The sequence below is a fragment of the Dendrobates tinctorius genome, unplaced genomic scaffold (assembly GCF_039654945.1).
Source record: "Dendrobates tinctorius isolate UK_male_01 unplaced genomic scaffold, ASM3965494v1 ptg000030l, whole genome shotgun sequence".
NCBI classification, from domain to species: domain Eukaryota; kingdom Metazoa; phylum Chordata; class Amphibia; order Anura; family Dendrobatidae; genus Dendrobates; species Dendrobates tinctorius.
The window spans coordinates 32,317,174-32,329,642 of NW_027361698.1; the positions used below are offsets into that span (position 1 = coordinate 32,317,174).

The 12,469-nt window shown below is 41.8% G+C and overlaps 1 protein-coding gene across 2 annotated transcripts in view; it reads right to left on the bottom strand.

Annotated features, from left to right (window-relative positions):
* ANXA5 (annexin A5) overlaps nt 1-12,469 on the bottom strand; it is an 89,579-nt gene that overhangs the window by 63,456 nt on the left and 13,654 nt on the right. For both annotated transcript variants that reach the window (XM_073572004.1, XM_073572003.1), the window contains exons 3-5: nt 6,375-6,459; nt 4,718-4,812; nt 1,572-1,685 (exon numbers count right to left, since the gene is read on the bottom strand). In XM_073572004.1, coding sequence (XP_073428105.1) covers nt 1,572-1,685; nt 4,718-4,812; nt 6,375-6,459 — 294 coding nt within the window. The remainder of the gene's footprint in view (nt 1-1,571; nt 1,686-4,717; nt 4,813-6,374; nt 6,460-12,469) is intronic.

Genomic DNA, 12,469 nt, shown 5'->3' on the forward strand with positions numbered 1-12,469 from the left:
TTCCACTTGTTGATTCTTCACAAAAATTTACATTTGGTATCTTTATGTTTGAAGCAGGATATGTGGGAAAAGGTTGAAAAGTACCAGGGAGCCAAATACTTCATTCAAAAAGGAAAACAGTTTATGGAGTAGCTGGACAAGTATCATACAATACCTGATCTAATCTTCACTGAGCGTTCTATTAAAAATGTGATCATATTACAAGAACAAAACTGCACAACAAGAAGATTTTGGGTGGAATAATCCCTTAACATACACCAGGACTGGTCACAACAAGCAATTATTAGATTCAGAACGGTTTTATAACCCTGAAAATGTACATTAGGATTCTTTGTTTGCATTTGTGGCAGAAGTGAGCACAGTCGTGAAATGTCATTCAACCTATAGACCTATATTTTAACACAAAAAAAAAAAAAAAAAAAAAAAAAACCACCATAAACTGACTGAATGTGTCTTGTGTTGCAGTTTTTAGTGCATGTTCACAGTTTTTCAACCGAACAGTTTCATAGTGAACGTAGAAAAACACCATCAAGAGTATTGGAAGTGGATCAGCTTCAAATACACACATAATAAAACTGTGTGAACACGCTAGTGGAATCTTTCAGGATTTCAAGTTATATATGCGCGCATGATGCTCTTTCAAACACAAGTCCAGCATTACCTTTACAGGGTCAGTCTGTTCCTCCATTACGGAGAAATCTGCACTTGAAGTGGTATGTAAAGTCTGTCACTCAAGCTCTGTTCCCTAGATATTGCTGCTGCCTCCTCCTGCTTCACCGTCAGCCAAGTGTAACCTCAGACAAAGGAGCAGTCAGACAAGCACAAAGCAGCAGTGTCCAGGCGTAGAGCTGGAGTGACAGAGGCTTCAGATCTACCACAGTTCTTTAACCTCATTTGCATATGAATTCAAGAGATGTTTTCTCAGTAACAGGAACAGACTGGACATGTATTGTTCAACTATTTCTTTGAAAGAACTACATTCACATATAAATAGTTTGGTGAAATCCTGCTGACAGATCCCTTTATTACAGGTAGGATTGATTCAAATCTGTAGTTGGTGTTCAGCGTTTAGTCTTGAGAACTTCGACCTATAATCTGTGCTGCGAGATTTTAAAATTGTCTGCCGTAACAGATACAGTGATAGAAAACTATGGAGCAGAAAAAGCCCAATCGTGTCCTATCCGGTTAACAAGATTTAAAAGGGTTATGCCAATCTGATAAAGTTGTGTTCACACAGTGTTAAGGCATTGTGTATCCCAGCTGCTGCAGGTCAACGGGTCCTTAGACCAGAAATTCACATGAAAAGGAAGTTGTGGACATTATACACTGCTGGTGGGTAAATAGAATGGTAACTCCAGGTACACACAAATTGGTTTGAGTCTTTTAATTTGCCATTGTGTGTCAAAGTTTTACACACAGTCTTCAGGACAAACACCCATCTGGATACAAAACAGATACAGTAACATTCCTTGTTTAGTGGTGTAGAAGGGAAGTGCTCCAAAATGTTAGGTGAATGAATATACCACTTGAAATAGGGGGTGAAAGTTCCCTCTAAGTAGTAAGCTACATACCTTGATAGCATGTCTGAGTTCATATGCATCATACAGATTGGACGGAGTCATTAGTGCAATTACCACCTTCTCAAGTTTCCCAGTAAGTTCAGATTTTAGGTCGTCAACAAGATCCTGTTGTAGTATAAAACACAATATTGCTAAAAATTACTCTAGAAATTTTGTGCACAGTGTCACAAATCCATTTGAATACTATGGTTTTGCAAATCATGAAAAAAAAATTAAAAAAAAAAAAAAAAAAAAAACGCAACATCTGGTCTTTAGAAGGTCTTATAATGGAGTGGATGATACAAATACTGACCTAAGTGTAAGTCAAAACCAGGAATGGAACAGAGGAAAAGTACAATAGAAACATGTCCCCACTTCTGTATTTGTAAGCCAAAATCAGGAGCGTGTGAATGTGGCCTTGCAGTTCTGCAACTAAACTTTGGGAACAGCCGACTGGGCGTTGCACCCCAACTAATCTGATATTAATCAATATAATAGACAAACCATTTAAAAATTAGGTAAGCACAGCCTCAGATGAGCAACGCGACTACTCTGCATCATTTTTAACAAACACTAGTCAAAGATGCAGAAATAGTCCGTGAAAAATTACGGTAAGCACATCCTTCCCTAGAAATTAAGAGGGTTGGTGCTCTTTATCAAGTGCCCTTAATTGTTCGTCAGCAAAATATGATCACTTCTATAAAAGCAAAAAGGCATGTATCACACTGAGGTCTCCCAAGACTATATCCAACTCCATTCAAGTCAGTTAACGCAAATACATCCTTGGTAATGTGTAAGCAACCATAACCTATATTGACGGAGTGTAAACTGATGGCAACCAGTCTTTTTCTTCTTCACTGCTGTGCTATCAAACACCATCTGTTGAATTTCTTTACTGATTTTTACCCTTCTCTTAATCGCTCAATAGCAGACCTGGGCAAAGTGCAGCCCGTGGGCCACATCTGGCCCTCTGGCTGTCTCAGTTCAGCCCGCACACCGAGACAGCCGTGGGGCTGGAAACCAGAGGTCCACGGGCCACATCGTGCCACTTCCTCCACCAATCAGCATGTGAAAAAGCTGACGCGAATACATAATTTCATCGCGTCAGCCATGTACTGCGGAGAGTCAGCACACCGGAAGCAAGGAGAGAAGCAGAGCGCCGGGGAACGGGGCCGAGATGTGTATGTGGAGTTATTTTTTCATGTTTATGGGAGGTTTGCATGGGCACAGGGGGTGGCTGTGTGAGGCTCTTACAGTTTATATGGACCTGTACTCATGTTCAAATGATATATAGGGGGATGTCAGCATACTTACCGTAATACTGCTCAATATTAAGTGATACAATATTATAATACATCGATATTAATATTGATTAGAATTAATTCCGGCCTATTGGTTCAGCCCTCCACAACAGTCACGGTCTCAGGTTCCCCCTCGGGAAAATTAATTGCCCACCCCTGCGCTATAGCCATGTTTTGAGAGGTCACAGGCTCCCATTATCCAGAGTCACCCCAAATGGCTACTACAGTCTGTGCCTGTTTTTTAGTACAGGTTTTGGTCGTCCTTTAAACGTGGGAAAACTTTAGACAGTTGTCTGAGATTTTGACACAAGTAGATTAGAAGGCAATACATTTTTTGGACTGTCTATATAGAACTGCCACTGATTGTATGTGATGAATTCAGCTACATGTATATACTTTTCTAAAACGTGTTGAGTGACAAAAAAAGCAAGACTATTATTTTTAAATTTTGGTTCAAGTCACATTTGCAGTTTTTTTTCCCCCCCACATTACTCCAGAAAACTAGATTTGGGAGAAGGGAATGAAATTCAAACTCTTTCAGGCAGGAAACTTTTTGCACCTCATAGATTTTTGTCTTTAAAGGGAATCTGTCATCAATTTTTTTGCCCATCAGCTGCGGCCACCAGCATCAGGGGCTTATCTACAGCACTCTAATGCTGTAGATAAACCCCCGATGTTACATGAAAGAGAAGAAAAAGGAGTTAGATTATACTCACCCAGGAGTGTTCCGGGTCTGGTTCAGGTCTGGAGGGAGTCGGTCTGGCACCTCCCATCTTGCAGCGATGACGTCCTCTTCATTCCTGGCCGTCGCGGCTCAGGCGCACTGCTCTGCCCTGTTGAGGGCAGAGCAGATTACTGCAGTGCGCAGGCGCCGGAAGAGGTCCTGCGCCTGTGCACTGCAGGACTCTGCTCTCAACAGGGCAGAGCAATGCGCCTGAGCCGCGACGGCCAGGAATGAAGAGGACGTCGTCGCTGCAAGATGGGAGGCGCCGGCCCGGACCGTGACTCCCTCCGGACCAGAACGCCCCTGGGTGAGTATAATCTAACTTGTTTTTCTTATCTTTCAGATTACATTGGGGGCTTATCTACAGCATTACAAAATGCTGTAGATAAGCCCCTGATGCCGGTGGCCTCAGCTGATAGGTAAAAAAAATTGATGACAGATTCCCTTTAAAGGGAATCTGTCACCACATTTTAGGCTTATCAGCTAAAAATATCATTGGATTGAGTGTCAGCATGCGCCCTACTTATTTCCGTAGGGCAAAGCATACTGCGCACGCGCAAGAGAACACTGCAATGCGCACACGTGAAATATGGCCGCGAACTACGAAATTTACAAGAAATAATGTACAGCAGCCATGGAGGGGCAGAGTGAAGGACCAAAGACAACGCCCATCGACAGTACCCAACTCAGTAACATAGCACGGGTGAAATAAAAAAGGTATTTATGGGTGATACATGGAGAGACAGGGGGGTTTCAATAGTTGGGAAATGCATAGCTGACACTCAAGCCTAATATGTGGTGACAGATTCCCTTTAAAGAGAAACATGGCTACTGGACTATAGTTCCTTCCATGCATGATCTAAGACATTACTTCTATACTGGCAGTATTACCCAATGTAGTGCTGTAGGTTGTGAAATATGGCGCATCAACTGACTACATAGGCTTTGAAGGGAGAATGTTTGTAAGTCAGTGGGTAACAGCCATTTGTTGTAGTCATAAGTTGTGGAATAATACTGGTATAACTCCATTGATAAAGATATCTTAACATTTACTATGGGACATATACAGTAGGTGATATTAAATAAAGTGTTCATTTTATATGCAACAGGCACCATAATAACTGCCATCTTACCCTGCCAAATAAAGTCTTAAAAGCAACTCCAATTTGTTGACGCTGATCATTGCTTCTTGAGGTGAGGATTTTCATAATTGTGTCTTCATCAGTACCTATGAGTTAATAGAAGCAAAAAATTATTATCAATTGATCTGCGATAATAGGATGGGGCTGGCTTGGCTGTTATAAATGAGCAGCCAGCTGTCCCCCTTCAGACACTGCTCTGATTACATGCCACACAGGGACCAGACAAGGCAGTCAAAACTCGGAATGGTGTGAATAGCGGACAACAGCGTATTACTACAAATGGAAACTCTGATTCTAACTATAGAGCTAAGATGGCAAAGTGTTCTACTCTATTTAAAAAAAAAAAGGGGATATCGAGAGCCAATCTATTTATTTTACTATGGGCCTAATAACTAACCGTGAGGTAATTGCCAACTACCTGACAGTTCAGAGCAATCACAAACCGCTCCTGCCAGTGATTCTACGGCTTCCCTTGACATCACGTTAACAGAACAGCCACCTGTCTTCTCTGTTGACAGGTAGTGAGTGCTGATGTCATGCTGACTGACAACCGGCAGTCACTCCCTATCAACAGAGGAGCCCGGAAGATGAAGAGCTGCTCTATTGATGTGAGCAGCAGAAATCTCTGGCAGGAGCGGTCAATGACCACTGAGCCAGCAGTTAGCAACTTCCTGCCCATTTGTGTTTTTTGACCAAGGGCCTAAAAACTAATAGTTCAGGAAAAAACCCCTTTAGGCTATGTGCCCACGGAGCGTTTTTAACCGGACACTAAAAACCAGACTCCTTCCCAGAAATCGCACGTTTTTTCCACGCGATTTTACCTCGATTATGTTCACGATTTTCACGTGCGAAATTCAAGCACTTTCCAAGCGATTTGAAGCATCGCTTGGAAAGTGATTGACAGGTTGGTCACACTCGTCAAACAGTGTTTGACAAGTGTGAGCAGCTTTTTACTATTGAGGCCGCCTATGCGGCATCAATAGTAAAAGATAGAATGTTAAAAATGAAAAAAAAAAATAAAATAATCAAGGTATATTTACCTTCCGACGTCCCGCCCTGTCTCAGCGACGCTCCCGTTCCCAGCAATGCCTTGCGAGACCTGTGATGACGTTGGTCTCGCGTTGCTATAGTGATATCACGAGACCACGTCATCACAGGACCTTGCCGCAAAGCATTACTGGGAACGCTGAGGCCCGGGAAGGCTGCGCGTGACGCCGGAAGGTAAATATACCCCGTTTTTTTTTTTTGTTTTTTTTTTTTAACAGTGGGATGGTACCCAGGGCCTGGAGGATAGTCTCTCCTCCACACTGTGGGCACCATCCGCACATGAGACGCTTTGCGAATGGTGGGCATAGCCACATGCAGGAAGGAAGCGATTCTCATGCATTCCTATGGGTGCGGAATCACAGCAATTTAGCGATTCCGCAAAAAGAATGAGCATGCTGCGATTTTTTCTGCGATGCGATTCCGCCGCGGAAAAAAGCGCAGCATTAGCACAGCATGTGCGGAATGCCATAGGAATGCATGGGGTGCGTTCTGTACAAGTTTTTTTAAACGTTTTCGCGCCGAAAATCGCAGCAAAAACGCATCGTGGGCACACAGCCTTAAATACAGTAGAACCTTATACAATACAATACAGAAAGCCTACCCAATCCCTTCATAGCTTTGCGGAGAGCCTCTGCATCATCATTGGCTTTGAAACCGCTGAAATCCTTTATGGTTCCTCTTGTGGACTAAAAGAAAGGAATAAATAACCGGAATGCTAGTTTAAAAATACAAACACATTACATTACTTTTGTGACCAGCAAATTTCTTTTCTTTTTGAAATTATGCTACACGTTCTAAAAATAAAAAATAAGTGTACTCCCTCACCTCCTGCTTCTCAATAGTGGTGTCCAGGTCCCTCAGTGGTCTTTGCTTCCTCCTCTGGCAGAATAGAACAAGATGTTCTGAGATTGGCAATGATTAGCTGCAACGGTCACATGTACGGAAGAAGAAGCAAGGAGCAGAGGACCTAGGCACTGTTAAAGAGGTACATAGTTTTGAGCTATCCTGAGCTGCAGGTATGGACAGGCTACTATGCCAGAACTGGACAGTGCCCTCACAGAACTGCAAATATAGAGGATATGTCTCAAAAGCCTTTTCCAGTAAAGTATTGTTCCTAAAATATTAGTGGAATATAATAATTCACTTCTACACACCTGTTACAACTACCACTACTTCAGCGGTGACCAACCAGTCTTCATTGACTGGTCTGCTGCGATAATGCACTAACCATATGACCACTGCAGCCAATCACTGGACGCAGCAGTCACATCCTACCCTTATTTCTGAGGCCAGCGACTGCTTGTAGTGGTCACCTATATACATGGTTGGAGTGTCATTCCTACAGAACAATTAGCAATGACCAACAGAATCAGTCGAGGCACTGGAGTGACAGGGGATTTATCAGGTATTATGCAATATTACTGCAATCATTGCTTTATGGCCATGAAGGAAGGGGAAAAAAAAAAAAAAAAAATGTATACTAATATAAAGGAAAAAGTACAATCATAAGTGTAAGCCTAGGTTCCCAGTCATTTTAGTAAATTTTGAAACTGAACAGGACTAGTCCGAAAAGTCAGCTATGAAACTAATGAGGCGCAGATGCACAAGTACATCAATTACTTCCAGTGCCATGAGACTGTTCAAAAAAAAAATTTAAAAAAAAATTGTCTCCTAACATGTCTGTCAGTAAACACTTGTGTTCCTTATGAATTAGAAGTATAACATCACCCAGTTGACAGTTTATTCATAGTTTTTTGGGGTTTTTTTTTTTTGGGGGGGGGGGGGGGGGGGAAATGATGGAACAGCATAATGCAAAACATTAAGAAAACTTTTTTTTTTGAGGGAATCTGTCACCACCCAAGACCATACTCAAGAAGTTTATTAACCCTTCAGGCGCTTCACAGGAATTTTTTGAATGTTTAAATGTTCGTGTTTTTTTTAACTTTTTTTTTTTTTCCCCACAAAAAAATTACTTCAGGTTCAGTTTTTTTTTTTATTTTACCAAGGGTAACAGGAAAAGTTGAACTGCAAAAGTTATTGTGCAATTTCTCCTGAGTACGCTGATACCTGATATGTGGGGGGGAACCACTGTTTCGTCGCATGGCAGAGCTCGGAAGGGAAGGAGCGCCGTTTGACTTTTTTCAATGCAAAATTGGCTGGAATTCAGATCGGACACCATGTCACATTTGGAGAGCCCCTGATGTGCCTAAACAGTGGAAACCCCCCACAAGTAATCCCATTTTGCAAACTAGACCCCCAAGGAACTTATCTAGATATGTGGTGAGAACTTTGAACCCACAAGGGCTTCACAGAAGTTTATAACGTACAGCCGTACAATTAAAAAAAAAAAAAAAAAAAAAAATCATATTTTTTCCACAAAAATGATCTTTTCACCCTCAATTTTTATTTTTCCAAGGGTAACAGGACCCCAAAAGTTATTGTGCAATTTGTCCTGAATACGCCGATACCCCATATGTGGGTGTAAACCACTATTTGGGCGCATGGCAGAGCTCGGAAGGGAAGCAGCACAATTTGACTTTTTTGGCTGGAATTGGGATTGGACACCATGCCGCGTTTGGAAAGCCCCTGATGTTCCCAAACCGTGGAAACCCCCCACAAGTGATACCATTTTGGAAACTAGACCACCCCCCCCCCCCAAGGAAATTATCTAGATGTGTGTTGAGCACTTTGAACCCCTAAGTGCTTCACAGAAGTTTATAACGCCCGGGAATGAAAATACAAAAATCATTTTCCACAAAAATGATATTTTTGCCCTTAATTTTTATTTTCCTAAGGGTAACAGAAGAAATTGGACCCCAAAAGTTGTTTTCAATTTGTCCTGAGTAGGCCGATACCCCATATGTGGGGGTAAAACACTGTTTGGGCACATGGCAGAGCTTGGAACGGAAGGAGCACCATTTGACTTTTTCAACGCAGAATTGGCTGGAATTGAAATCAGACGCCATGTTTCGTTTGGAGAGCACCTGATGTGCCCAAACAGTGGAACCCACCCCCAATTCTAACTCCAACCCTAATGGGAAAACACATTTTTAATTTTATTATTTTTCCCTAATTAAGGGGGTGATAACGGGGGGTTTGATTTACTATTTATGGCAGCTGTCATATGCTAAAAGACGCTTTTTATTGTAAATAGTTTTTCCATCACCACATTTTGAGAGCTATAATTTTTCCCGTATTGTGACCCAGTGTCATGTGAGGTCTTATTTTTTGCGGGACGAGTTGACATTTTTATTGGTACGGTTTTTGGGCACGTGACTCTATGATCGATTTTTATTCCGATTTTTTGGACGCAGAATGAACAAAAATCAGCATTTCATGAATTTCTTTTGGTGGGGGGGGGTGCGTTTACACCGTTCCGCGTGCAGTAAAATTGATAAGGCTGGTTTATTCTTCGGGTCAGTATGGTTACAGCGATACCTCATTTATGTCTTTATGTAATGAAAACAATTTTATATAAAAAAATTATTATTTTTGCATTGCTTTATTCTCTGCGAGCTATAACTTTGTTTTTTCGCTGATGATGCTGTACGGCGGCTCAATTTTTGCGGGACAAGATGATGTTTTCAGCGGTACCATGGTTATTTTTATGCGTCTTTTTGATCGCGTGTTATTGCACTTTTTGTTCGGCGGTATGATAAAGCATTATTTTTTGCTTTATTTTTATTTTTTAAGGGGTGTTAACTAATGGGACAGTTTTATAGGGCGGTTCATTACGGACGCGGCGATACCAAATGTGTACTTTTATTGTTTTTGTTTTTTTTATTTCCAAAAAATGAATTAGGGAATTTTAATTTAGCAATTTTTTAGAAATTATTTTTACACTTTTTTTTTTTTTTTAACTTTATTACAATGTCCCAGGGGGGACATAACTGTCATGGGACAGATCGCTGTGACAGTTCAGCGATCTGTCACAGGCAGTGCTGCAGGCTTCCTCATGCCTGTGCTTTGCAGGCACTGAGGAAGCTGGCTCCCTGCAGGCCCCCGCCACCATTTTGCAGGGAAGGAGACCCCCGCAGCGGCGCTGCACTTTGTGCTGCTGCGGGGGTCGCAGGGAAGCACGGAGGGAGCCCCCTCCCGATGCTTCCCTAAACCCCCAGTACACTGCGATCGTGTTTGATCGCAGTGTGCCAGGGGTTAACGTGTCGGGGGCCGTGACAGCCCCTGATACATAGTGCCGAGTGTCAGCTGTGATAATCAGCTGACACCCGGCCGCCACCATGAGTCTAGCACGTCTATACCAGGCACTCGGACAGGAACGTGCAGCTGCAGTGCCGGGTATTGAGGTGGGAGACTCGTGCGAGTTTCTCGTAAAGCGTGACACCGGCCTAACAGATTTCCCCCCCCCCCCCCCCATCTATAGATATCCATCGATATATCTAGAAATAGATAGATACTGTATATCCATCCATGTGTAAAGGGAGTGTGGGTTGGGCAAATGTTAAAGAGGAGGTTGGACCAGAAATGACATCACAAATTTTTTTTTTTGTTAAATATATCTTTATTTAGCTTACAAAAAAACCGCATCCAAATCCGCATTATTGTGAACAGTTAACCCCTTCATGACCCAGCCTATTTTGACCTTAATGACCTGGCCATTTTTTGCAATTCTGACCAATGTCCCTTTATGAGGTAATAACTCAGGAACGCTTCAACGCATCCTAGCGATTCCGAGATTGTTTTTTCGTGACATATTGGGCATCATGATAGTGGTATATTTAGGTCAATAATTTTTGTGTTTGTGAAAAAAATGGAAATTTGGCAAAAATTTTGAAAATTTTGCAATTTTCAAATTTTGAATTTTTATTCTGTTAAACCAGAGAGTTATGTGACACAAAATAGTTAATAAATAACATTTCCCACATGTCTACTTTACATCAGCACAATTTTGGAAACAACATTTTTTTTCGTTAGGAAGTTATAAGGGTTAAAAGTTGACCAGCAATTTCTCGTTTTTACAACAAAATTTACAAAACCATTTTTTTTAGGGACCACCTCACATTTGAAGTCACTTTGAGGGGTCTATGGCAGAAAATACCCAAAAGTGTCACCATTCTAAAAACTGCACCCCTCAAGCTACTCAAAACTATATTCAAGAAGATTATTAACCCTTCAGGTGCTTCACAGGAACTAAAGCAACATGGAATGAAAAAATGGACATTTTAATTTTTCCAACCAAAATTTTATTTTAGCATCAGTTTTTTCATTTTCACATGGGTAACAGGATAAAATGTATCCTAAAATTTGTTGGGCAATTTCTCCTGAGTACACTGATACCTCATATGTGGTCATAAACCACTGTTTGGGCGCACGGCAGGGCTCAGAAGGCAAGGAGCGCCATTTTACTTTTTGAATGTAAAATATGCTTGAATGTTTAGCGGTTGCCATGTCTTGTTTTAAGAGTACCTGTGTGCCTAAACATTGGAGCTCCCCCACAAGTGAGCCCATTTTGGAAACTAGACCCTCCAAAGAACTTATCTAGATGCATAGTATGCTCTTTGAACCCCCAGGTGCTTCACAAATTGATCTGTAAAAAAAAAAAAAAAAAGTACTTTTTTTTTTCTTCACAAAAATTTTATTTGGCCTCAGTTTTTTCATTTTCACATGGGCAACAGGATAAAATGGATCCTAAAATTTGTTGGGCAATTTCTCCTGAGTACATCAATATCTCATATGTGGTCATAAACCACTGTTTGGGCGCACCGCAAGGCCCGGAAGGGAAGGAGCGCCATGTGACTTTTTGATTGGAAAATTAGCTCCAATCGTTAGCGGACACCATGTCGCATTTGGAGAGCCCCTGTGTGCCTAAACATTGGAGCTCCCCCACAAGTGACCCCATTTTGGAAACTAGACCCCCGAAGGAACTTATCTAGATGTGTGGTGAGCACTTTGAACCCCCAAGTGCTTCACAGAAGTTTATAACGCAGAGCAGTGAAAATAAAAAAATAATTTTTTTTCCTCAAAAATGATTTTTTAGCCCGCTATTTTTTATTTTCCCAAGGGTAACAGGATAAATTGGACCCCAAAAGTTGTTGTCCAGTTTGTCCTGAGTACACTGGTACCCCATATGTGGGGGAAAACCACTGTTTGAGCGCACGGCATGACTCAGAAGGGAAGGAGCGTCATTTGACTTTTTGAATGGAAAATTAGCTCCAATCGTTAGCGGACACCATGTTGTGTTTGCAGAGACCCTGTGTGCGTAAACTTTGGAGCTCCCCCACAAATGACCCCATTTTGGAAACTAGACCCCCTAAGGAACTTATCTAGATGCATAGTGAGCACTTTGAACCCCCAGGTGCTACACAGAAGTTTATAACGCAGAGCCGTTAAAATAAAAATATTTTTTTCCCTCAAAAAATAAATTTTTAGCCTGCTATTTTTTATTTTCACAAAGGTAACAGGATAAATTGGACCCCAAAAGTTGTTGTCCAGCTTGTCCTGAGTATGCTGGTACCACATATGTGGGGGGGACCACTGTTTGGGCACACGTTGGGGCTCAGAAGGGAAGTAGTGACGTTTTGAAATGCCGACTTGATGGAATGGTCTGTGGGCGTCATGTTATGTTTGCAGAGCCCCTGATGTACCTAAACAGTGGAAACCCCCCACAAATGACCCCATTTTGGAAACTAGATCACCCAAGAAACTAATATAGATGTGTGGTGAGCATGTTGAACCCCC